This window comes from Pristiophorus japonicus, chromosome 21 (assembly GCF_044704955.1).
Source record: "Pristiophorus japonicus isolate sPriJap1 chromosome 21, sPriJap1.hap1, whole genome shotgun sequence".
Lineage (NCBI taxonomy): Eukaryota > Metazoa > Chordata > Chondrichthyes > Pristiophoridae > Pristiophorus > Pristiophorus japonicus.
Window position 1 is genome coordinate 45,565,977 of NC_091997.1, and position 27,350 is coordinate 45,593,326.

The 27,350-nt window shown below is 44.1% G+C and overlaps 1 protein-coding gene across 2 annotated transcripts in view; it reads left to right on the forward strand.

The window, feature by feature from the left end:
* Positions 1 to 22,872, forward strand: part of LOC139233982 (vesicle-fusing ATPase) — a 322,181-nt gene extending 299,309 nt beyond the window's left edge. For both annotated transcript variants that reach the window (XM_070864726.1, XM_070864727.1), the window contains exons 20-21: positions 17,729 to 17,784; positions 20,390 to 22,872. In XM_070864726.1, the coding sequence (XP_070720827.1) occupies positions 17,729 to 17,784; positions 20,390 to 20,420 (87 nt within the window). In that variant the 3' untranslated portion in view covers positions 20,421 to 22,872. The remainder of the gene's footprint in view (positions 1 to 17,728; positions 17,785 to 20,389) is intronic.
* The last annotated feature ends 4,478 nt before the right edge of the window (positions 22,873 to 27,350 follow it).

Consider the following 27,350-nt stretch of genomic DNA (forward strand, 5'->3'; position numbering starts at 1 on the left):
TCGGCAACTTCACAGGCGCCAAAGTGCAGATCCATCTAGTCCATGGCCCGTTCATCAAGGTCCGAGCTTTTCCATATATGATGCGGGAAAAGTAGAGATCGAACTAGACAGACTTCAACGAGAGGAAATTATATCGCCAGTCGAGTTCAACGAGTGGGCCAGTCCAACTGTTCTGGTGTTGACAAGCTAAGGACACGGTCAGAATCTGCGGAGACTACAAAGTAACAATCAACCGAGTCTCATTACAGGACCGGTACCCACTACCCAAAGCGGAGGACCTGTTCGCAACGTTGGCGGGGAGGGAAGTCGTTCAAGCTGGATCTAATCTCTGCTTACATGACACAGGAGCTGGCTGAATCTTCAAAAAGATTGACATGTATCAACATGCACAAAGGACTGTTCAGACACCACAGATGCCCTTTTGGGATTCGCTCGGCTGTTGCTATCTTCCAGAGGAACATGGAGAGTCTGCTGAAATCTCTTCCACGCACCGTTGTTTCAAGACGACATCCTGATCACTGGTCATAACACCACCGAACACTTGCACAACCGAGAAGAGGTTCTAAAGTGACTGGACAGAGTGGGACTCAGGCTGAAACGCTCCAAGTGTGTTTTCCTGGCGCCAGAGGTCGAATTTTTGGGGAGAAAGATCGCGGCAGACGGCATCAGACCCAAGGACTCCAAGACACAGGCCATCAAGAATGCACCCAGACCACAGAATGTGATGGTGCTATGTTCATTCCTGGGATTCCTCAACTATTTTGGTAACCTTCTACCTGGGTTGAGCACTTTGCTGGAACCTTTGTATTTATTGCTACGTAAGGGTGACGACTGGGTTTGGGGTAAATCTCGAGGGGCAGCCTTTGAAAGGGCAAAAACCTGCTATGTTTTAACAAGTTACCCGTGTAAATGTTTAGTATTAGCTTGTGATGCATCTTCATACGGGTTGGTTGGCTTGCTGTAACACACAATGGGTCAGGCAAACTGCAAGCGGTTGCATATGCGTCCAGAAGTTTATCTAAGGCTGAAAGAGCCTACAGTATGGTTGAGAAAGAAGCATTAGCATGTGTATACGGGGTTAAGAAAATTCACCAGTACCTGTTTGCACTCTGGTTCGAACTCAAAACCAACCACAAACCACTCATTTTGTTGTTCTCAGAAAGCAAATGTATTAACACCAATGCTTCGTCCCGCATCCGAAGATGGGCACTAACAGTATCTGCGTATGACTACCGGTATGTAATCTGCCACAGACCAGGCACTGAGAACTGTGCTGATGCCCTCAGTTGACTACCATTGCCCACCACCGGGGTGGAAATGACACAACCAGCAGACTTGCTTCTTGTAATGGATGTTTTTAAGAGCGAGGGGTCACCTGTCATGGCTCGCCAGGTCAGGACCTGGACTAGCCAGAACCCTGTGCTATCACTAGTATAAAAAAAAAAAAACTGCATCCTTAATGGGAGCTGGTCGGCTGTTCCTGGGGAAATGCAAGACGAAATTAAGCCGTTTTACCATCGCGAGGATGAAATGTCCATCCAATTGGATTGTCTCCTATGGGGGAATCATGTTGTTTTGCCAAAAAAAGGCAGGGAAACGTTTAAACCCAACAAGGCAGTGTCATGATGAAGGCTATCACCAGGTCGCATGTTTGGTGGCCCAGCATTGACTCTGAATAGGAACCATGCGTACACCAATGTAACACTTGCTCACAGCTGAACAATGCACCAAGGGAGGCCCCACTGAGTCTGTGGTCATGGCCCTCCAAACCTTGGGGTCCACGTAGATTTCGCTGGCCCCTTTCTAGGAAAGATGTTCCTAGTAGCAGTGGACGCTTACTTTAAATGGATTGGATGTATAATAATGTCGTTATGTACGTCCACTGCCACCATTGAAAGCCTCCGGGACATGTTCGCCACCCATGGTTTGCCCAACGTCCTTGTTAGTGACAATGGACCATGTTTCACCAGCTCGGAATTCAACAAGTTCATGACCCGCAATGGCATCCAACATGTCAAGTCTGCCCCATTTAACCCCGCAACCAAAGGCCAAGCGGAACGGGGAGTCCAAACCATCAAGCAGAGCTTGAAACGCATGATGGACGGTTCCCTGCAGACCCGGTTATCTCGGGTTCTGCTCAGCTACCAGACGCGACCCCACTTGCTTACTGGTGTTTCCGCTGCAGAATTGTTAATGAAGAGAGCCCTCAAAACCAGCGTCACCGGCATAACATGTACCAGGATCGTGCAGCTGTATCGAGTGACATTGAGGTCAATGACCCTGTATTTGTTCTTAATTATGGTCATGGTCCCAAATGGGTTGCTGCCACTGTTTTAGCCAAGGAGGGGAATAGAGTGTTTGTTGTCAAACTTCTGAATGGACAAATGTGCAGAAAGCATTTGGATCAGACAAAACTGCAATTCACTGACGAGCAAGAACAGTTTGAAGAGGACATTACCATCATTGATCCACCAACACATACCGAACCAGCAATCGACCTCGCTGTCAATCACGAAGATGCACCCACGATGCCCGACAGTCCGATTAGACCAGCCGTGTTGCTATGCAGCAATGATCCGACCGACTCACCCATACCAGGACTTCAACTCAGGCAATCGACCCAGGAACGTAGAGTGCCAGATCGTCTCAACCTATAAATAATTTGTACATAAGACTTTGGAGGGGAGTGATGTTATGTATGTAAACTTTATAATAGCGTAAGACTTGCCACCAGGGGGCGCGCCTGTCGGAGACCCAAGGGTCACCTGCACACTCCGTGCAAGCAAGTATAAACGGTTGTCTGCCATGCTGCTTCACCACTCTGGAGTTTGATTAAAGAGACTAAGGTCACATCAGTTTGAGCTTACAGCACACAGTCTTGTGGAGTTATTCTGAACATAACAGTATTAAACGCAGAAAAAGCTGTAAATGTACAGCACAGTCAATTAGCATCTGTGAAGAGAGTTGGCCAATTAATGTTTTGGGTGCATTCCTTTCCATGTGAAGAATACGCACCACAATGTTACTTTGCCTTTTCCCTTCACGATGTTAGATCTGCTCTGTATTTCCATCATCGTCTGGTTACCTGTGTATCTCAGTCTGCTGCTGTTACCTGTGTATCTGTCTGCTGCCCCAACCTGTGTGAGAACACCACCGCAGGTCGGGGCTATAAATAGAGCTGGAGCGCCGGGCCCTGGAACATCGTGGCGGAGGTGCGGCGAATGAGGGTACAAGGCCCAGGGGCAGCACTGGCCAGCCCACACTGCGATATGTGTGCGCACTAGGTCCGTGCAGCAGAGCAGGTCTCCAGTCATCTTGGGTAATCCTTGCCACTGGATAAAGGCCTAGCTCTGTCGAGCCCAAATATGATATGATGTGATCGGGATTACGGATTACGGAGACGTGGCTCCAGGATGATCAGGGCTGGGAACTCAACATCCAGGGGTATTCAACATTCAGGAAGGATAGAATAAAAGGAAAATGAGGTGGGTAGCATTGCTGGTTCAGGAGGAGATTAATGCAATAGTTAGGAAGGACATTAGCTTGGATGATGTGGAATCTATATGGGTAGAGCTGCAGAACATCAAAGGGCAAAAAACGTTAGTGGGAGTTGTGTACAGACCTCCAAACAGTAGTAGTGATGTTGAGGAGGGCATCAAACAGGAAATTAGGGGTGCGTGCAATAAAGGTGCAGCAGTTATAATGGGTGACTTTAATATGCACATAGATTGGGCTAACCAAACTGGAAGCAATACGGTGGGGGAGGATTTCCTGGAGTGCATAAGGGATGGTTTTCTAGACCAATATGTCGAGGAACCAACTAGGGGGGAGGCCATCTTAGACTGGGTGTTGTGTAATGAGAGAGGATTAATTAGCAATCTCGTTGTGCGAGGCCCCTTGGGGAAGAGTGACCATAATATGGTGGAATTCTGCATTAGGATGGAGAATGAAACAGTTAATTCAGAGACCATGGTCCAGAACTTAAAGAAGGGTAACTTTGAAGGTATGAGGCGTGAATTGGCTAGGATAGATTGGCGAATGATACTGAAGGGGTTGACTGTGGATGGGCAATGGCAGACATTTAGAGACTGCATGGATGAACTACAACAATTGTACATCCCTGTCTGGCGTAAAAATAAAAAAGGGAAGGTGGCTCAACTGTGGCTATCAAGGGAAATCAAGGATAGTATTAAAGCCAAGGAAGTAGCATACAAATTGGACAGAAATACCAATGAACCCGGGGACTGGGAGAAATTTAGAACTCAGCAGAGGAGGACAAAGGGTTTGATTAGGGCAGGGAAAATAGAGTACTAGAGGAAGCTTGCAGGGAACATTAAAACAGACTGCAAAAGCTTCTATAGATATGTAAAGAGAAAAAGGTTAGTAAAGACAAACGTAGGTCCCCTGCAGTCAGAATCAGGGGAAGTCATAACGGGGAACAAAGAAATGGCAGACCAATTGAACAAGTACTTTGGTTTGGTATTCACTAAGGAGGACACAAACAACCTTCCAGATATAAAAGGGGTCAGAGGGTCTAGTAAGGAGGAGGAACTGAGGGAAATCCTTTAGTCGGGAAATTGTGTTGGGGAAATTGATGGGATTGAAGGCCGATAAATCCCCAGGGCCTGATGGACTGCATCCCAGAGTACTTAAGGAGGTGGCCTTGGAAATAGCGGATGCATTGACAGTCATTTTCCAACATTCCATTGACTCTGGATCAGTTCCTATCGAGTGGAGGGTAGCCAATGTAACCTCACTTTTTTTAAAAAAGGAGGGAGAGAAAACAGGGAATTATAGACCGGTCAGCCTGACTTCAGTAGTGGGTAAAATGATGGAATCAATTATTAAGGATGTCATAGCAGCGCATTTGGAAAGAAGTGACATGATAGGTCCAAGTCAGCATGGATTTGTGAAAGGGAAATCATGCTTGACAAATCTTCTGGAATTTTTTGAGGATGTTTCCAGTAGAGTGGACAAGGGAGAACCAGTTGATGTGGTATATTTGGACTTTCAGAAGGCTTTCGACAAGGTCCCACACAAGAGATTAATGTGAAAAGTTAAAGCACGTGGGATTGGGGGTAGTGTGCTGACATGGATTGAGAACTGGTTGTCAGACAGGAAGCAAAGAGTAGGAGTAAATGGGTACTTTTCAGAATGGCAGGCAGTGACTAGTGGGGTACCGCAAGGTTCTATGCTGGGGCCTCAGCTGTTTACACTGTACATTAATGATTTAGACGAGGGGATTAAATGTAGTATCTCCAAATTTGCGGATGACACTAAGTTGGGTGGCAGTGTGAGTTGCGAGGAGGATGCTATGAGGCTGCAGAGTGACTTGGATAGGTTAGGTGAGTGGGAAAATGCATGGCAGATGAAGTATAATGTGGATAAATGTGAGGTTATCCACTTTGGTGGTAAAAACAGAGAGACAGACTATTATCTGAATGGTGACAGATTAGGAAAAGGAGAGGTGCAACGAGACCTGGGTGTCATGGTACATCAGTCATTGAAGGTTGGCATGCAGGTATAGCAGGCGGTTAAGAAAGCAAATGGCATGTTGGCCTTCATAGCGAGGGGATTTGAGTACAGGGGCAGGGAGGTGTTGCTACAGTTGTACAGGGCCTTGGTGAGGCCACACCTGGAGTATTGTGTACAGTTTTGGTCTCCTAACTTGAAGGACATTCTTGCTATTGAGGGAGTGCAGCGAAGGTTCACCAGACTGATTCCCGGAATGGTGGAACTGACCTATCAAGAAAGACTGGGCTTGTATTCACTGGAGTTCAGAAGAATGAGAGGGGACTTCATAGAAACGTTTAAAATTCTGACGGGTTTAGACAGGTTGGATGCAGGAAGAATGTTCCCAATGTTGGGGAAGTCCAGAACCAGGGGTCACAGTCTAAGGATAAGGGGTAAGCCATTTAGGACCGAGATGAGGAGAAACTTCTTCACCCAGAGAGTGGTGAACCTGTGGAATTCTCTACCACAGAAAGTAGTTGAGGCCAATTCACTAAATATATTCAAAAGGGTGTTAGATGAAGTCCTTACTACTAGGGGGATCAAGGGGTATGGTGAGAAAGCAGGAAGGGGGTACTGAATTTGCATGTTCAGCCATGAACTCATTGAATGCGGTGCAGGCTAGAAGGGCCGAATGGCCTACTCCTGCACCTATTTTCTATGTTTCTATGTGTGGTGGCTGATGTGCAACGGTCACCACACGTTAAAAAAATCCATGCACAGGCATCTTCCACCTCCTCAACTGGAGTTCAGGACTGGAACATCAGGTCCTTCATTGAAACATCTGTGAACTCTTGTGGAAGCAAGTCATCCTCGTTCGAGGGACCGCCTATGATGATGATGATGGTTATTGCCACTCGAGTTCTATTTCTTTTTATCAGTAATGGACACAGGATGAAGGGCAGACTAGACTTGGCTTTGCCCTCTCGCCACAATGATATCTAAGAAGCCTCTGACACTCACCACACTGGCATTAAGGAAACCCCCCTGAGGGGGACAGTTGGAGGGCGGCTGATGGCTTCAAAACTCCCCACACCAGAGTTGGCATCTTCAGGAGAGTGGGAGAAGAGGGGGACAAATTGTGAAGAGGGGAGAAATCTGCACTGAGAATTTCAAAGTTTGCAGATCTGTTTTGATATTTGTCATGAACCCTTGTTGAGTGGCTTTGGCATATGCCACAGCAGCTGCCTTCAAACTGGTACATTACTCCTGGGCAATGCAGGAATCAGAAGAGTGGGATTTTAGTTCACAGATTAGTCTTTGGGTTTCAGTTTCTAAAGCAACCAGATGTGACTTGCTTTCCGACCTTAAATTGGCTCCGCTAATCTGCAGAGTTTCCTGAACCAGACCAACTCAGCCACTCCAAGTTCGGCTAAAATTGCAGTAATGCTGCCCTGCAGGCATTCTCCTTTGATACTAAATGTAGACTTGTGCCAGTGAAGAGTTGAGCATGTTTAACCAAGATAGAATAATTCAATTTTTTTTGCGATCTTGAACTGCTCCAACAATACAAGGACCTACTTTGTAGCAGAAAGGAGCAGTCAATCAAAGAGTCACTTGTACTCCAGCAGGTGCAGACAGAACCACTTGGAATCATCAAGCGAGGAAGGGAGAACAGAAAACCAGCAGAGGTTTGTGGGAAGCTAACTGATAGCTTCCCACAAACCTCTGCTTCAGATACTGGTTCAATCGGAATTAAGATTTAGGATTAAGATTGTCTGCATCCAAATGGGTAGCCTCGTTCATTCCAGTTGAAATCTGAATAAGTAGTTCATTGAATATATTTAATTGGAGATAGACAGATTTTTGAATGATAAGGGACTCGAGGGTTATGGGGAGCGGGCGGGGAAATGGAGTTGAGGCCAAGATCAGATCAGCCATGATCTTATAGAATGGCAGAGCAGGCTTGAGGAGACAAATGGCCTACTCCTCCTATTTCTTATGTTCTTATATGTACTTTTTGCACAACTTGTACCCTGCTGTGCTCCACTTCATACACCGCTTATTACCTGTAGAATCTTGTGTTCAGTGTTAATTGTTATGTTTCTGTTTGTTTTTTCCCCTCGCTCTTCTATTTCCTTCCCTCCTCACACAGCAGATTTTCACTGGTGTACAATTCCATGGGCACATCCAACTGGCTGCTCTTCATGATTGCCATTTTGAGTGTGGGCAGGCTGTTCTATGCAACTGTGAGTAGCATCACAGCTGAGCCCAATTCTGTTCTCCCGTTAGATATCTGCAGATGTCCTTTCGGGCAGTGGTCACTGGAACGCGATCAAGTGTGGAATGGAACCCTGGCTAATTTTTTCCTGCTTGAGCCAGGGAGCTGATTCCAATGGTCAGGATCCAACTTGCCACCCCAGCTGAGTGTAACGCAGACTAGCAATCCGATTCGAGACCTATTGATCTGTATGGCTCAGTTACTCCGCCTTTGAAGCAATGGAGGAGTGTTCCTGTTGGGAGCTAACATCAATCTGAGTGCCATGACACGTTCGCACACAAGCCTCTGGTATTTCTCTTTGTATTTGGATGTTTGGGTAACTCCAAGCTATCCCATAAGCAGATTTGGCAGCATATGCCCCTCATTTTTTTTTTAAAAGACACAAACTAAACCACATTGTGCAAACGATGCCAGTGGCATAAATCATTAATTCCAAATTTTAATTACAAACGAATTACAATTTTTACAAACCACATTTGATTTTTGTCCTTTTTATAAGCAAGAGCTTGTACGTGATTTGCAGCAGAGTACTTAGTGGTGAACCCTTTATGGAACGATGCAAGAGTCTACAAGATCTGTCTGTTGTGTGCTGCAAAAATCTACCGTAATTTCATAAAAATAAGTGTTAGTATATGTTTACATCTCAATAATTGCAGATTATTCAGAGGTTATGGTTGTGGAACGTTTCCAGGTACCATGCATCTCTCCAGATCTAAGTCCATTGAAGAGCAAGTTCTTGTCTGAACAAAGATGATTGAAAGCTTGTTTTAAAAAAACATTTAGGGCAAATATGTTGTATTGATGTGCATCTGGGTATGTTAATTGTGCTAAAGTGCCAAAATGTTTTTGTTTTTTAAATCGAAAAAAGTTGTGCTTATTGGGTGTGTTCATAAAATGTTTTAATTACAAAAATGCTTTGTATGCGTGTTTTTAGTTCGTTAGATTATGCTTTCTGAGCAAAGCCAGGGTTAGCGGTTTTCACAGAAATAGACGTTTGTGAAATGTGATTGCCAAACGCTGGTTTAAGGATCTCCGTTTTGTTTTTAATGCTCTCGCCATAACCCAATGGTCCTAATTATAGGCAATAGCATAGCCTTTTATATATTCTAGGTAATTTCACCCGGTTTCCATTTGACAGAAAACGAGAGAGCAGCAGAGACTCTGCCCAACAGATTTTTCTTATCAACCCATCACATAAGTCAATTTTACTCATTCAATCACCATAAGCCATTGGTCCTGATTGAACCAATGGGTTTATTTATGTATCAGGTGTTGTAGGCTTTTGTTTTTAACGCACTTGAATATTACCAGCTTTCAAGCTATTTTAAATAGTCACTGAGTCTCGTCACACTGGACCTCTTAGCCTTGCTTATTCTGCACCACCCCAAATTAATCCAGCAGCATAAATATGTGGGCAAGCAGTGTGTGGACAATTCTCAGTATAATTTTTTTTTAATTATGTCAGTCATGTTCACTAAATAACAGATGATCAGAAATCTCCTCCAACCACCGCCTCCCCGCTCCCCCCTTGCGAGATGTTTGCACTCCTCTAATTGTGCCCTCCTGAGCATCTCTGATTGTAACCGCTCAACAATTGGTGGCCGTGCTTGCTGTTGCCTAGGCCCCAAGCTCTGGAACTCCCTGCCTAAACCTCTCTCCACCTCTCTTTCCTCCTTCAAGACGCTCCTTAAAACATACCTCTTTGATCAAGCTTTTGGTCACCTGCGCTAATTTCTACTTATGCGGCTTGGTGTCACATTTTTATTGCATAATACTCCTGTGAAGCAGCTTGGAACGTTTCACTACGTTAAAGGCCCTATATAAATACAAGTTATATATTTCCCATTCCCTATTACAGCATTGGTCCATAGCTTTGTAGGTTATGGCCTGAGGCCCGAGGAAAGGAGCACTTTGAGGAGATCTTCAATCAAGACTCTGCCTTTGACTCGAGCGTTCTCGATTCCATCCCACAGCATGCCACCCGCCACCAACTCCGTGAAACCACAACAATGCACGAGGTTGGCAAAGCCATAAAACAGCTTAAGAATAACAAGGCTACGGGTGCAAATGGAATCCCTGCTGAGGCACTAAAATATGGCGGAGAGGCGCTGTTGGCGCGGATACATGACCTCATCTCTCTCATCTGGAGGGAGGAGAGCATGCCTTGAGATCTGAGATGCAGTGAATGTGACCATTTTTAAAAAGGGGGTCAAGTCCAACTACGGCAACTGCAGGGGAATCTCCCTGCTATCAGCCACTGGGAAAGTTGTCACTCGAGTTCTCCTCAATCGTCTTCTCCCTGTGTCCGAGGAGCTCCTCCCGGAATCACAATGCGGATTTCGTCCCCTACGGGGCACAACAGACATGATCTTTGCAGCGCGCCAGTTGCAGGAAAAATGCAGGGAGCAGCGCCAGCCCTTATACGTGGCTTTTTTTCAATCTTACAAAGGCTTTTGACACTGTCAACCGTGAGGGTCTAGGGAGCGTCCTCCTCCGTTTCGGATGCCCCCAAAAGTTTGTCAACATCCTTCGCCTGCTTCACGATGACATGCAGGCCGTGATCCTTACTAACGGATGCATTACAGACCCAATCCACGACCGCACCGGGGTTAAACAGGGCTACATAATCACTCCAACCCTCTTCTCAATCTTCCTCGCTGCCATGCTCACAATCAACAAGCTCCCCGTTGGAGTGGAATTAAACTACAGAACCAGTGCGAAGCTGTTTAACCTACACCGCCTCCAGGCCAGGTGCAAGATCACCCCAACCTCTGTCATTGAGCTGCAGTATGCGGACGACTCCTGCGTCTGTGCACATTCAGAGGCTGAACTCCAGGATATAGTCAATGTATTCACTGAGGCGTGTGAAAGCATGGGCCTTACGCTTAACATCCGTAAGACAAAGGTCCTTCACCAGCCTGTCATCACCGCACACACTGACCTCCAGTCATCAAGATCCACGGCGCGGCCCTGGACAATCTGGACCATTTCCCGTATCTCGGGAGCCTCTTGTCAACAAAGGCAGACATTGATGCGGAGATTCAGCATCGCCTCCAGTGCCCCAGCGCAGCCTTCGGCCGCCTGAGGAAGAGTGTTTGAAGACCATGCCCTCAAATCTACCACCAAACTCATGGTCTACAGGGCTGTAGTAATACCCGCCCTCCTGTATGGGTCTGAGGCATGGACGGTGTACAGAAGGCACCTCAAGTCGCTGGAGATATATCACCAACGATGTCTCCAAGATCCTGCAAATCTCCTGGGAGGACAGACACACCAACATCAGTGTCCTTGACCAGGCTAACATCCCCAGTATTGAAGCACTGACACACTCAATCAGCTTCGCTGGGCAGGCCACATAGTACGCATGCCAGATACTAAACTCCCTAAGCAAATGCTTTATATGGAGCTCCTTCATGGTAAACGAGCCAAAGGAGGACAGCGGAAACGTTATAAGGACACCCTCAAAGCCTCCCTGGTAAAGTGCGACATCACTGACACCTGGGAGACCCTGGCCGCAGAACGCCCGAGGTGGAAAAAGTCCATCCGGGGGGGCGTTGAGCTCTTTGAGTCTCGACGCAAGGATCATGAAGAGGCCAAGCGCAGGCAGCGGAAGGAGTGTGCGGCAAACGAGTCCCACCGACCCCTTCCCCCGACAAATGTCTGTCCCACCTGTAACAGGGTCTGTGGCTCTCGTATCGGACTGTTCAGCCATCAAAGAACTCACTTTGGGAGTGGAAGCAAGTCCTCCTCGATTCCAAGGGACTGCCAATGATCAGGTTATGGCACTTCAGGTGCATATCCAAGTATTTTTTAAATACAATGAGGGTATTTGCCTTTATCACCTTTTCAGGCAGTGAGTTTTAGACCCCCACCACCATCTGGGTGAAAAAAATTCTCAATTTCCCTCTAATTCTTGTACCAATTACTTTAAATCTATGCCTCCTGGTAATTAGCCTCTCTGCTAAGGGAAATGGGTCTTTCTTACCCACTCTATCTAATCTTCTCATAATTTTATACACCCCAATTAAATATACTAAATATATTCAAAAGGGAGTTAGATGAAGTCCTTACTACTCGGGGGATCAAGGGGTATGGCGAGAAAGCAGGAAAGGGGTACTGAAGTTTCATGTTCAGCCATGAACTCATTGAATGGCGGTGCAGGCTAGAAGGGCTGAATGGCCTGCTCCTGCACCTATTTTCTATGTTTCTATGTTTCTATACCCTCAGCCTCCTTTGTTCCAAAGAAAACACATCCAGCCTATCCAATCTTTCCTCGTAGCTAAAACTCTCCAGTCCTGGCAACATCCTCATAAATACCCTCTGTACCCTCTCCAGTGCAATCACATCTATCCCGTAATGTGGTAACCAGAACTATACACAATACTCTTGCTGTGGCCTAACTAGTGTTTTATACAGTTCAAACATAACCTTCCTTCTCTTGTATTCTATGCCTTGTCTAATAAAGGCAAGTATCCTGTATGCCGCCTTTTAATCACTTTATCTACCTGTCCTTCTACCTTCAGGGATCTGTGGACATGCACTCCAAGGTCTCTTTATTCCTCTATACTTCTCAGTATTCTACCATATATTGTGTATTTCCTTGCCTTGTTTGCCCTCCCCAAATGCACTACCTCCCACTTCTCCAGATTGAATTCCATTTGCAACTTTACTGCCCATCTGACTAGTTCATTGATCTCTTCCTACCATCTACAGCTTTCTTTCTCACTATCAACCACATGGCCAAATCTAATCATGCCCCCTACATTGAAGTCTAAGTCATTGATGTATATCACAAAAAGCAAAGGACACAGTACTGAGTCTTGTGGAACCCCACTGGAAACAGCCTTCGAGTCACAAAAACACCCGTCGACCATTACACTTTGCTTCCTACCACTGAGTCAATTTTGGATCCAACTTGCCACTTTGCCCTGGATCCCACGGGCTTTTACTTTTCTCACCAGTCTGCCATCTGGGATCTTATCAAAAGCCTTGCCAAAATCCATATACACTACATCAAACGTGTTACCCTCCTTGTTGCCACCTCAAAAAAATTCAAGCAAGTTAGTCAGACGTGACCTTCCTTTAACAAATCCATGCTGACTGTCCTTAATTAATCTGCGACTGTCTAAATGACAATTAATACTGTCCCTCAGAATTTTTTCCAATAATTTTCCCACAACCAAGGTTCGGCTGGCTGACCTATAATTACTCGGTCTATCGCTTTCTCCCATTTTAAACACTGTTAGCAGTCCTCCGGCACCACATTTGTAGCCAGAGAGGATTGTAAAATGCTGGTCAGAACCTCTGCTATTTCTTCCCTTGTATCTCTTAACAGCCTGGGAAGCATTTCATCTGGGCCTGGTGATTTATCTACTTTCAAAGCTGCTAAACCCCTTAATATTTCCCCCCTCACTGTTTACCTCATTTAGTATTTCACACTCCTCCTCCTTAACTACAATATCTGCATCGTCCCTCTCTCTTTGTGAAGACAGACGCAAAGTATTCATGAAGAACCATACCCAAGTCTTCTGTCTCCACACACACATTACCTTTTTGGTCTCTAATAGGCCCTACTCTTTAGTTATTCTTTTGCTCTTTATGTATTTATAAAACATGCTTGGAAGTTTCCTTGATTTTGCATGCCAATAAAATGTCATGCCCTCTCTTGCTTTCCTAATTTATTTTTAATTTCACCCCTGCATTTTCCATACTCCTCCGCTGTTACCTGCAGAGGAAAGCTACACCCGCACTTTTGCCAGTGGGGGTCAGCGCTCTATTTCTGCCCCTCTGGCTCACCCAGGAGCACATTTGATAAACTTGTGCAAACCCAGCCCATGATTATCTGTCCATTTAAAACCAATGGATGACGAATCACAGGCTGATGGTGTGCAATGTCGCAACATGTACTCCACCATACGTCAGGAACGCAGAAGTTTACCCCAGTGAGATGTTTATCAAAGATCTCACTCCATTTACTTTCATCTCTTGTAGCTGCTACGCACTTCGATAACACGCATCCAGTGTTACAATCGTCTTTATTTAGACTTTGCTTAAAATAGCTGCCCAGTCAGTAAAAATTATTACCTTCTAGGTTCTTGGTGACTACAGGTGATAATGCTGACCGCTGTGTTGAGAAGAAAGATTCAAACTTTAATGTTTTTAAGTAGAGTTATGTGTCATTGCTTTTTATTCTCTTCCTCCTAATCTGACCATGACAGTTAGAAAGCCAAGTGCTCACTATTGAGCAGACTTGAACATGAGAAATACTTGAATAGGAAGCACACTGTCAAATGCAACATCAAAATCACCTGCATTTGGGTCTTGAGCAGCATCTTATTGATGGCTTTATGCCCATTATAGGAACATTAGGCTGCAAATGCTTTGTGTTCTGTTCCTGAGCATTGGCTTGTATCCATATGAAAATCATGAATGATCTCCCGGTTGGGTTTCTGACACTTTCAGCTGCTGTGGCCAGGATCACTAACCTAGTAGGTTGGAACATAAGAACATAAGAATTAGGAACAGGAGTAGGCCATCTAGCCCCTCGAGCCTGCTCCGCCATTCAAAAAGATCATGACTGATCTGGCCGTGGACTCAGCTCCACTTACCTGCCCGCTCCTCATAACCCTTAATTCCCTTATTGGTTAAAAATCTATCTATCTGTGATTTGAATACATTCAATGAGCTAGCCTCAACTGCTTCCCTGGGCAGAGAATTCCACAGATTCACAACCCTCTGGGAGAAGAAATTCCTTCTCAATTCGGTTTTAAATTGGCTCCCCCGTATTTTGAGGCTGTGCCCCCTAGTTCTAGTCTCCCCGACCAGTGGAAACAACCTCTCTGCCTCTATCTTGTCTATCCCATTCATTATTTTAAATGTTTCTATAAGATCACCCCTCATCCTTCTGAACTCCAACGAGTAAAGACCCAGTCTACTCAATCTATCATCATAAGGTAACCCCCTCATCTCCGGAATCAGCCTAGTGAATCGTCTCTCTACCCCCTCCAAAGCTAGTATATCCTTCCTTAAGTAAGGTGACCAAAACTGCACGCAGTACTCCAGGTGCGGCCTCACCAATACCCTGTCCAGTTGCAGCAGGACCTCCCTGCTTTTGTACTCCATCCCTTTTGCAATGAAGGCCAACATTCCATTCGCCTTCCTGATTACCTGCTGTACCTGCAAACTAACTTTTTGGGATTCATGCACAAGGACCCCCAGGTCCCTCTGCACCGCAGCATGTTGTAATTTCTCCCCATTCAAATAATATTCCATTTTACTGTTTTTGTTTCCAAGGTGGATGACCTCACACTTTCCGACATTGTATTCCATCTGCCAAACCTTAGGTTAAGCGAATGGGCTATCTAAATCTCTTTGCAGCCTCTCTGTGTCCTCTACACAACCCGCTTTCCCACTAATCTTTGTGTCATCTGCAAATTTTGTTACACTACACTCTGTCCCCTCCTCCAGGTCATCTATGTATATTGTAAACAGTTGTGGTCCCAGCACCGATCCCTGTGGCACACCACTAACCACCGATTTCCAACCTGAAAAGGACCCATTTATCCCAACTCTCTGCTTTCTGCTAGCCAGCCAATTCTCTATCCATGCTAATACATTTCCGCTGACTCCGCGTACCTTTATCTTCTGCAGTAACCTTTTGTGTGGCACCTTATCGAATGCCTTTTGGAAATCCAAATACACCACATCCATCGGTACACCTCTATCCACCATGCTCGTTATGTCCTCAAAGAATTCCAGTAAATTAGTTAAACATGATTTCCCCTTCATGAATCCATGCTGTGTCTGCTTGATTGCACTATTCCAATCTAGATGTCCCGCTATTTCTTCCTTAATGATAGCTTCAAGCATTTTCCCCACTACAGATGTTAAACTAACCGGCCTATAGTTATCTGCCTTTTGTCTGCCCCCTTTTTTTTTAAAGAGAGGCGTTACATTAGCTGCTTTCCAATCCACTGGTACCTCCCCAGAGTCCAGAGAATTTTGGGAGATTATAACCAATGCATCTGCTATAACTTCCGCCATCTCTTTTAATACCCTGGGATGCATTTCATCAGGACCAGGGGACTTGTCTACCTTGAGTCCCATTAGCCTGTCCAGCACTACCTCCCTAGTGATGGTGATTGTCTCAAGGTCCTCCCTTCCTACATTCCCGTGACTAGCAATTTTAGGCATGGTTTTTGTGTCTTCCATTGTGAAGACTGAAGCAAAATAATTGTTTAAGGTCTCGGCCATTTCCACATTTCCCATTATTAAATCCCCCTTCTCATCTTCTAAAGGACCAACATTTACTTTAGTCACTCTTTTCCTTTTTATATATCAGTAAAAGGGAAGAGTGGTAACGGACATTGGAACCAGGTGATATCCATGTACAATTTTTTTTTTTTCCCTTGAATTTCCTGTCCACTTGCCCTTTTTATTTTTTGCTTGCTTGGTGGGGCACTGTTCCTTTGGTTGCCCACTTGTTGTTTTGGCCATTAATGTGAAAGCATAGACCGCAGGGGTTAACAGGCTATTCGATCACTCGGCTTTGTAGCTGAGCCAATTCCTCTTCTTGCACTATTTCCATTGGTGCATCTTTCGGCAAGTGTCACAGGGTAGTAATTAGGAATGGGAACTTGGATTCCCCCTCCCCCTGCCCCTTGCAGCTGCCCTGGCTGAGATCATAAAGCAGCACAGACTGCGATCAATCGTGAGACTTTCCTGGTCCATATAATCACAGGATAAATACAGTTGAGGGAAGCCATCTTACTCATCTGTCCTTCGTGTAAAGAATAACTTTATCCACCCTATCCATCACATCATTTCACCATTCCCATCTCCACTACCCAACTGGAAATCTGTTCCAAGTAGTGACCATTCTGTGTGCGATGAAATCATCTTGACATCAATCCTAAGTTGGCTTTTCCCGGTTTGAAACAATGCCTCTTTTAATGTCCTCACTTACCTTGGCAATATTATTCTGGATTTACCTTGTATATACCATTAGTATCTTATATATTTCTGTAAGGTCTCAAGCTGAGGCCCAGTTTCTCTCGCTTTTCCTTGTGCAGCTCTGTGTTACCAGCAAGTGACCTGGTGCTTAGTTACTTGCTGGTTAAATTCATTGAGCCATTGGGTGGGTGGGAGGGGGGGGGATGTAAATTTACTTCTACCATTTAAAAAAAAAACACTTAACTTTTTTTAACATTAGCAAAGTTTGGCCAAGTGAGAAAGTTGACAAATTGGTTGGCTAAGGATGATGCTATGGGACTGTTTGAAGGGAGCTCATGCCTCTTGGCAGAAGTGTAAAATCTCACTGTTGCGCTGCTTATCCGATATCTGCAAAATTCACCGTTAATATTTTTGCAGGTCAGGTTACTGTGAAAAACACAAGAATGTTGCTATCTAGAGTATTGACTTGGAAGTGGGCTTGTGGACAAGGGGGCAGCGCTACATATTCTACTGTGTGTGGTCTATAGTTGCGTCAACCTTGGCTCAGTGTGTAGCACACTCAAAGTCAGAAGGTTGTGGGTTCAAGCCCCACTCCAGAGACATGAGCACATAATCTAGGCTGACACTTAATGCAGTATTCAGGGAGTGCTTGTTGCCTTTTGGATGTGACGTTAAATTGAAGCCTCCTTTGCCCTCGGGTGGAAGTAAAAGATCCGATAGCACTATTCAAAGAAAAGCAGGATAATACTCGCCAATATTTATCCCTCAACTATCATCACAAACAGATTATCTGGTTATTTATCTAATTGCTGTTTGAGAACTTGCTGTGTGCAAATTAACTGCCGTGTTTGCTTACATTACAATAATGACTACATTTCAAATATACTTAATTGGCTGTGAAGTGCTTTGGGGTGCGAAAGGCTTTCTATAAATACAGACTCACTCCTTTTTACCCCTTTCTATAGATTGACTGCATCTACAGACTAATGGTGCTCTATTTATTCACTGACCATAGCATCACATCAATCTTAATTTATATTTCAGATGGGACCTGAGCATCGTGTGAACAAGTTTCTGGCACTTCTGAAAGACGAAGGAAGGTTGGTTTCATAATTTATCTACCTCCTCCACCATTTATCTCAAAGCGTCTGCATGAGTCGTTATCTTCAGGACAAGAAATTAGAGGGAATGAAACTGCTTGACTGCTATGTCATAGCTCTGGTACACAAGTCTGAAACTTGGTTATCTGTTCCAATTGGATATTGCACAATATCCAATCAATATTAATAAAGTGTGAATATAATCTCATCTGTTTGAACTGTATTTCCCAAGCTTAAAATTGACTAAGAATGCATGTGGACGAGGTGTAGATTTTCCAAACAGGAATAAGTACATGTGCACAATGTTCTGAGGGAAAAGAACAGACTCAAAATCTGTAGTAAGACTCTAAGTCAAAAGGTTTAGATAATGTCCTAAACTGCAAGAGTGCGGCTCAAGTGCTTTATAAGAACATAAAAATAGGAGTAGGTCATTTGGCCCCTCGAGCCTTCTCCGCCATTCAATAAGATCATGGCTGATCTGATCTTGGACTCAGCTCCACTTCCCTGCTCGCTCCCCATAACCCTTTACTCTCTTATCGCTCTCAAAATCTGTCGATCTCCGCCTTGAATATATTCAATGACCCAGCCTCTGCAGCTCTCTGGGGCAGAGAATTAACCTAGATTTACAACCCTCAGAAGAAATTTCTCCTCCTCTCAGTTTTAAATGGGCAGCCCCTTATTCTAAGACTATGTCCCCTAGTTTTAGTTTCCCCTATGGAAATATCCTCTGCATCCACCTTGTCGAGCCCCCTCATTATCTTGTATGTTTTAATAAGATCACCCCTCATTCTTCTGAACTCCAATGTAGCCTGTGATTAAGTTACAGCCTTCTAGTTATGTCCTACTATCAATTATTTTTCCAAATATCTATTATGGTTGGAAGTGTAAACCGTGACAATAAGTTTGTTTTAAGTAGTAGGACTGAAATTGTCCCAATTGGAAGCCTGAGACACATTAGTGACTAGAAAATAATAGTGGTGTTATTCACAACAAGGTAATGAGGGAATTTAAATGATAGGTTTTGTTGAGATTGAAGTGCGTTAGATAGGAAACGATTAGGAATACAAATTATCAATAGAGTAAATCCTTTTAAATTCTTCTCCTTGACTTTGAATTCTTCTATATCCTGGCTCCTCCTTTGCAATCTTCACCAAGCCCATGTCTTCTGGTCTGTGTCTCGTTCCTTCAGCTTCTGCTCCACCATTGGTGGCAGACGCTTTAACCATGGCCCTACCCTGCACAGTTCTTTTCCTAAATCCTTTGTACATCTCCCCCCACCATCAAAAGCCTCCTCAAAAACCCCGACCTGTTTAACCTTGCCTTCAGTCACCTCCCCTAACTCACTGACCTTTCCTGCTCGGTGTCCAATCTCCTCTGTCAGATTCTTTGGGATGTTTTGTTACATGAAAAGTGCTATAAGTGGAAATGTTTTATATGTAAATGCTTCAGTTGAGTGATATTTGGTGTTTGGTGAATGCACAATAATGTGGCACAGGCAATACACACATGCCACAGTATAAATGACAAACCAACTCCCCAAAGGCTTATTGGGCAAAGTAACTGGCTGGCATGGCACTATACTGTCGGCAACAGTTGGAGCAGAAGGTGTTGGGTTCAATAACCTGTATGTTTTTTGCTGATGTCAATGGGTCAGCCCCACTCCAAAGACATGAACACACAATCTATGCCGACGCTTCAATGCAATATTCAGGGAGTGCTGCACTGTCGGAGGTGCCGCCATTTGGATGCGATTGACCCCCTCGGGTTGATATACAAGATCCACCATTCAAAAAAAAAAGCCAGTGAAAACTATTGGTTTTGGTATTGGAATGGATGTGGGGTGGAGGTTGTGGAAGGGAAGCTCTGTCAGAGATCAAGCTATACACTGACATTCCAGTGACCAGCGCTGGCTCCAACGGGATTGACAAAGAAGAGGCCAGAGGCGCACAAGTGCTGCTTTAGTTTTGCTAAATTTAAGTTGAAAAAGATCCAATCTCTGTGTAATCTAAATCCAGTTTCTCTCTGCCAAGGTGGTACAAGGTCATTAGAAGTCACAAATAACAGCAACAATGACGGCTTGCATGTATATAACGCCTTTAACATAGTAAAACATCCCATGGCACCTCTAGAGCATTTTAAGGTTTTTAGAAGCGTCTTAAAGGAGGATAGAGAGGTTTGGGGAGGGAATTCCAGAGCTTGGAGCCTAGGCAGCTGAAGGAATGACTGCCTCTGGTGGAGTGCAGAAGGCCAGAATTGGAGGAGCGCAGAGATGTCTGAGGATTGTGGGGCTGGAGACGGTTACAGAGATGGGGAGGGATGAGGCCATGGAGCGATTTGAAAACCAAGATGAGAATTTTTAATTTGAGGCGTTGCTTAACCGAGAGCCAATGTAGGTCAGCGAGCACGGGATGATGGATGAACAGGATTTGGTGGAAGTTGGGATATGGGCAACAGGGTTTTTAAGGGAAGTTGGCCATGAGAGCATTGGAATAATCGAGTCTAGAGGTAACAAGCCACTTGTGCTTTATGAAGTACAATCCCCTCTTTCCCCTTTCTCCTCCCCTCCGAATAATCTTCAATACTGGTTGCTCTTTGTGCCTTGCAGTGATCCTCATCGCCAGGACAATTGGGATTAAAGGCAGGAATGATCATTTGGTCGGCACTATGAATAGCAACCAACGAATGAAGCACTAACTTGACCGGTCAACTGAGAAGAAACAAATCTTCAGTCTAAAGACCCTTAGCATTTTGCATGTTCCTTGCAAAGAAACTTCTCTTACATGTCTTAAATTAAAAAAGAAATATATAGACATCCGCATTCTTGGTTTTACTGATTTTAATATTGAAAATCCATCAGATATTTTTAAAGGATATTTCCATTTGTTGCTATACAGAGCTCTTTCATCATCACTCCCTCCCACACCGTCTCCCCCCTCCCGCCCTCCCCCCTCCACAATTTGCGTTTTAAAAAAAAGTGAGCATTAAATAGTTAAATTGCAGAGTTTGGACTGAATGACACTGTGAGGAAGTTGGAAAAACCGACCCAGTATCATTGCTTTAGAGCCCTGGAATTAGCAATATATTGGATTAGTTCAGTTAAGGAAAGCCAAAAATACATTGATCTATAGGAAAATCTTAACAACCGGAATCTGCCCACAGTGGCACACACAAGGGGGTCTCGACTGCATTTGAGTCTTCTGTAACCCTGCAAGTCTTGTAACATCAATATGGGGATCGCAAGCTGAGCATCCACTTGCTTCTTACAGGTGGAATGTTCTTTGGGTAACATTTATGTTTAATATCGGTCAGAAGTTTGAGTTTCCTGTAACTGAAGTCCTAAAGTTGGTATCCGCTTTTTACCCTTGAGTTCTTAAAGTGGCTGGAATAGCGCATCAAAAATCTATCGAGCCCCCATTTTTCTCTCTCAAAAATTATGGTTCCCCCATACCCTCTTGATTTAAATATTTCAAGCATAATGTAATTGTGCAAAAATTGAGGGAGCTTTCTGCTGGATGAATTTTTTTTATGTCCAATATAAACTATAAACCAAAGCATTGTTCTTGACATCTGTTAAATTATTTTTTAAAGTCTTGTCAATCTGTACTTCTGTTACATGCACATGGTTTGTTGTAGTTAGTTTAAATTGCAGTAAGTTGGCATTTCATTCTGTCCCTGCGACAACTGTACCAACTGCTTCACGCACTTGACTCTTATTTTCTATTGTCTCTTTCTCTTCCTGATCCTGCACTTCTTTGGAATCATAGATTTTGGTTGAAAAGATTCAGTACGAATCTCAATCCCGGAAGCGATTCTCGCATTTACTAGCCACGCACAGTTACTGCTCCTGTGTATGAGAGGTACAAAGGAAATCGCAACTGGTAGAACTTGGAAATGCACAGTAGGCTGATCAGGATCTCATTTTATTTCATATTCCTGTGGATTGGGGTGCTGACGTGATGGAAAGATGGTGTTCGTTGCTTAATTTTAGATGATCATCAAAACTGTTATAAGAGCAGTGTTGCAAAAATGTTCTAGCAAATTTTTCAGTAATTGTATAATAGGCTATTCTTGAAACATAAGTTTGGGGAATAAAGGGCACCTTAACTGTCCATCCGTCTTGCTTGACTAGGAACACGAATGATGCATTACTCCTCAGTTATGGAGCATTCTCTGGTCAGCCTGCTGGCACTACAAAGTTGGTGTCAAAACAGATCTAGTGTGTACTACTCTCTAGAACCAAACACTTTGGAACAACAATGGTTTCAGGCTGTGTATATCTTCACTGCCTCCCACCCCCCACCCCCCCAGCAGTCATGGGTTTCGAACACTGTTCTGGAGGGAGATCAGAATTCAGTATTGGTTAAAGATGTTTCTGGGAAGCTGGAGACTGGTGAAGTGTCCATGCTCCATATCCCATGTGTGTGTTTAAAGGATCGGAAATCTGCAGTTCTCTGAATGTTGTAGACTTTAAGTGGGTGAATTAGTTTACTCAAATCACTTCAGAGACACAGTGTGTGACATTGGCTGTAGGTGCTTCACAGTATTAGCATGCTAGCAAAAATGCACAGGAAGGGATTGGACCAGTACATTTTTATAACATTTCCAAAATTCTCTCTTTAACTGGGAGAAATTTTTCTCCATTTAAAAATCAAGTTTGGGGAAACAAATTGTGGAAATGTTCAAACCAAAACCTAAAATGCAGATGTCTACTGATAAATGTTTTGGCGTCTTGCTTGGGAAATGCAACTTACCTTCAGTACTGTATTTATTTCTGTGCTGTTTACAATGTGTAAGTATTAAAGAGAATTAAATTAAAAATAAAGTTGTTCTGTGTTGGCTTTCTGTTGGGTAGTTGAGGTGATCTGTGTAAAGTAATGGGCATAATCACTTGCTGGTTGTGCCCAGATATTCTTTGTCGAACCTTGCTGACCCCGTGTCCCAAGTTGTAATGAATTCTGTTCTAGTGTGATGTAAATCTTTTTACAGTGAAAATGTGCTGTTATTCAAAGCTGTTTATTATATGTTGAGTTAAATGCAGCTGTGATGATACAATAAAGATGCAGATGACAGACCTTGTCGGGTACCTTATGATGATTGAAGTGTCACTAAAACCACAAACCAAACATGTAGCAGAGAGTGAGTGTCAAATGCCCTTTTCACTAAGTCTTCTCATGATTACATTCCACAATTTGATCTGTTTTTCTGTGATAGCACAAAATCTTGCATGTAAATCTCGCTGCCAACAAGAAGACCAAGCAAAGTGGTTGTCCGTGTTCTCGTCATGTAGTGTAACATCAGAGACCCTCCCCTTGCAGCTTTGTCATTGATTCAAATCCGCCAGCTGCACGTGAGTGTGTGCAACATTTTGGGCTGGATTTTCCGGTCCTTTGCACTCCGGGTTTCTCCCTGGAGCAGTGTGAAAGGTGGCGACGAGGTCGCCTGCACCCCTGGTGCGATTCTCCGGGCGGGATTTGCAAGAGTTTTGACTCTTGCCCGATCCGTCCGCTCGGGAGTGCTCGCAATGACCGTCTGGGAAATCAGAACGGTCCAGCCATGCTGGTGGCAGTGAGGAAGGTAAAAGTGAGAGTGTGTGTTTTTTGTTTTAAATTTTTGTGCAATTTGTGTTGCGGTGGCGTAAGACCATAAGAAATAGGAGCAGGAATAGACCATAGGGCCCCTCGAGCCTGCTCTGCCATTTAATACGATCATGGCTGATCTGATCATGGACTCGTGTCTACTTCCCTGTCAGCTCCTCATAACCCCTTATTCCCTTATCAGACAGTTTCTTAACCATCTCGGTCTTAAATATAGTCAATGTCCCAGCTTCCACAGCTCTCTGAGGCAGCGAATTCCACAGATTTACAACCCTCAGAAGAAATTCCTCATCTCAGTTTTAAATGTGCGGCCTCTTATTCTAAGATTATGCCCCCTACTTCTAGTTTCCCCCATCAGTGGAAACATCCTCTCTGCATCCACCTTGTCTAGCTCCCTTCATCTTGTTTCGATAAGATCACCTCTCATTCTTCTGAATTTCCATGCGTAGAGGCCCAACCTACTCAACTTTTCCTCATAAGTCAATGCCCTCATCTCCAGAATCAACCTAGTGAAGCTTCTCTGAACAGCCTTCAATGCAAGTATATCCTTTCTTAAATATGGAAACCAAAACTGTACGCAGTATTCCAGGTGTGCCCTCACCAATAACCTGTATAACTGTAGCATGACTTCCCTGCTTTTATACTCCATCCCCTTTGCAATAAAGGCCAAGATTCCATTAGCCTTCCTGATCACTTGCTGTACCTGCAGACTGACCTTTTGTTTCATGCACCAGTCCCCCAGGTCCTGCTGTACTGCAGCACTTTGTGATTTTTCTCCATTTAAATAATAACTTGCTCTTCGATTTTTTTTTTTCTGCCAAAGTGCATAACCTCACACTTTGCAACATTATACTCCATCTGCCAAACTTTTGCCCACTCACTTAGCCTGTCTGTGTCCTTTCTCAGATTGTTTGTGTTCTCCTCACACATTGCTTTTCTTCCCATCTTTGTATCGTTGGCAAACTTGGCTACATTACACTCACTCCCTTCTTCCAAGTCGTTAATATAGATTGTAAATGGTTGGCGTCCCAGCATTGATCCCTGTCAAACATGACTTCCCCTTCATAAATCCATGCTGACTCTGACTGAATTATGATTTTCCAAATGTCCTACTGCTTCTTTAATAATGGACTCCAACATTTTCCCAACCACAGATGTTAGGCTAACTGGTCTATAGTTTTCTGCTTTTTGTCTGCCTCCTTTTTTTAAATAGAGGCATTACATTTACAGTTTTCCAATCTGCTGGGGCCTCCCCAGAATCTAGGGAATTTTGGTAAATTACAACCAATGCATCCACTATCTCTGCCGCTACTTCCCAAGACCCTAGGATGCAAACCATCAGGTCCAGGGGATTTATCTGCCTTTAATCCCATTATCTTACTGAGCACGACCTCCTTAGTGATTGTGATTGGGTTAAATTTTCCCCCCCTCTTCCACCCTCCTGCCCCCCCCCCCCCCCCCCCCCATAGCCCCTTGACTATCCACTGTTGGGATATTTTTAGTGTCCTCTACAGTAATGACTGATACAAAATATTTGTTCAGAGTTTCTGCCATTTCCATGTTCCCCATCACTAATTCCCTGGTCTTGTCCTCTAAGGGACCAACATTTACTTTAGCCACTCTTCCTTTTTATATACCTGCAGAAACTCTTGCTATCTGTTTTTATATTTTGTGCTAGTTTACTTTCATAGTCTATTTCCCCTTTCTTAATCATTGTTTTAGTCATTCTTTGCCAGCTTTTAAAACTTCCTAATCTTCTGTCCTCCCACTAGTTTTGGCCACTTTGTATGACCTTGTTTTTAATTGGATACTATTCTTTATTTCTTTAGTTAGCCACGGATAGCTATCTTTTACACCCTTTCCTCCTCACTGAGTTATGAAATATGTACACCACTGTTCATCAACCATCCTACAGTTTAATCTATTTTCCCAGCCCACTTTAACCAACTCTAACCTTTGCAGTCTTCTTTATTTAAGCCGAGTGTGCTGGTTTGAGATCCAACTTTCTCGCCCTCCATCTGAATTTGAAATTCAACCATGCTATGATCACTCATTCCAAGGGGATCCTTTACTAGGAGATTATTTATTGTCCTGTGTAATGAGACAGGACTAGATCTAAAATAGCCTGCTCCCTAGTTGATTCCGTTACATACTGCTCAAGGAACCCGTCACTTATGCACTCTATGAACTTTTCCTCAAGACTACCCTGACCAATTTGATTTGTCCAATCAATTTGGAGGTTAAAATCACCCATGATTATTGCTGTTCCCTTTTTACAAGCTCCCACTATTTCTTGGTTTATACTCTGGCATGGGCAATGTTTTAGGAATGTTTTGTTGGGATTTTTTTAAGGTTCCCCCTCCCCCAGGCCACTCTGAGCATTCCTTGGCTGACATGTTTGTCCATGAGATTCCCATCCTGCCCTCCCTTAGCGCTGCACCCCCTGACGCAGGGCCCAGATGCCCAAACTTACCTACTGAGGCGCAAACTATACCCAGCTGTAACTTTCCCGCCCGCCCTCCGTTTTCGTCCCAAAAACAGAAAAGCTTAAAATCCAGCCCAAATTGTGTGTGTGAGGTAAATGTTTTTCTATTAGCCATCCCATCAGGGCTCAAATGAGAGCCATAAGCTGATCAAGTTACCCTGAGCAAAAGAGAGAGCGAATATAGTAAGTATAGGAGCAGGGAGGCCTTCTTGCAGTTGTAGAGGGCCTTGGTGAGGCCTCACCTGGCATATTGTGTTCAGTTTTGGTCTCCTAATCTGAGGAAGCACATTCTTGCTATTGAGGGAGTGCAGCGAAGATTCAGCAGACTGATTCCTGGGATTGCTGGACTGACATATGAGGAGAGACTGGATCGACTGGGCCTGTATTCACTGGAGTTTAGAAGGATGAGAGGGGATCTCATAGAAACATAAGATTCCGACAGGACTGGACAGGTTAGATGCAGGAAGAATGTTCCTGATGTTGGGAAGTCCAGAACCAGGATAAGGGGTAAGCCATTTAGGACTGAGATGAGGAGAAACTTCTTCACTCAGAGACTTGTTAACCTGTGGAATTCCCTACCGCAGAGAGTTGTTGATGCCAGTTCATTGGATATATTCAAGAGGGAGTTAGATATGGCCCTTATGGCTAAAGGGATCAAGGGATATGGAGAGAAAGCAGGAAAGGAGTACTGAGGTGAATGATCAGCCATGATCTTATTGAATGGTGGTGTAGGCTCGAAGGGCCGAATGGCCTACTCCTGCACCTATTTTCTTTGTTTCCAGATCTCTCTGCGGGATGTTCAGATTCTCTGTGTGCTGAGGAAGGGGATTGCCATTGTCACCCAGACTTGAACAGCTCCTGGGGTTCTTTATTGCCCACTTTCCCAGCTGAAAGCTGCTCTGATGAACAGAACTAAACAAAGTTGGTGGAAATCTGTGAATGAGTAGATTTTCTCTCGGCTGTTGCTGTAAGCAGTGGTTCCATACCCAAGCCCAAAATCATGCACTTTGGGACATAAGGTGCAGAAAGGAAGATCAAAGACTGTACTAGACCGATGCTCCAGGCCAATGTACTTGGTTTGTTAGAAAGAGTTTAACTAAAACAATTCAGATGACTGCTTCCTTATTTACATCGCCATCACTTGCATTTATGCGTGTGTGAGACCACCTTTAGTTGCTTTTACCCCCTTCATTTAGGAAGGGCGTTCTGATCTACAATCGGAGATTGAGATTTAAATCAAGACAGAAGGTTAAGGAAGTTTTGATTTTTCTCTCTCAGAAAGAGACTTTGAGGTGGTCTGATTGAAGTTAAGAGTGAAAGATTAATCCCAGCAAATTTATACTGAAGTGCTGGAATACCAGTGGAAGTAAAGTAAGAAGAGTTCAAATGAAATTATGTTTTTACACATAATTAGACGAATAGAATAAATCACGGGTATGCCATTGAAGTGAGCAATAGAAATGGATTCCAAGAGACAATTAGATGTT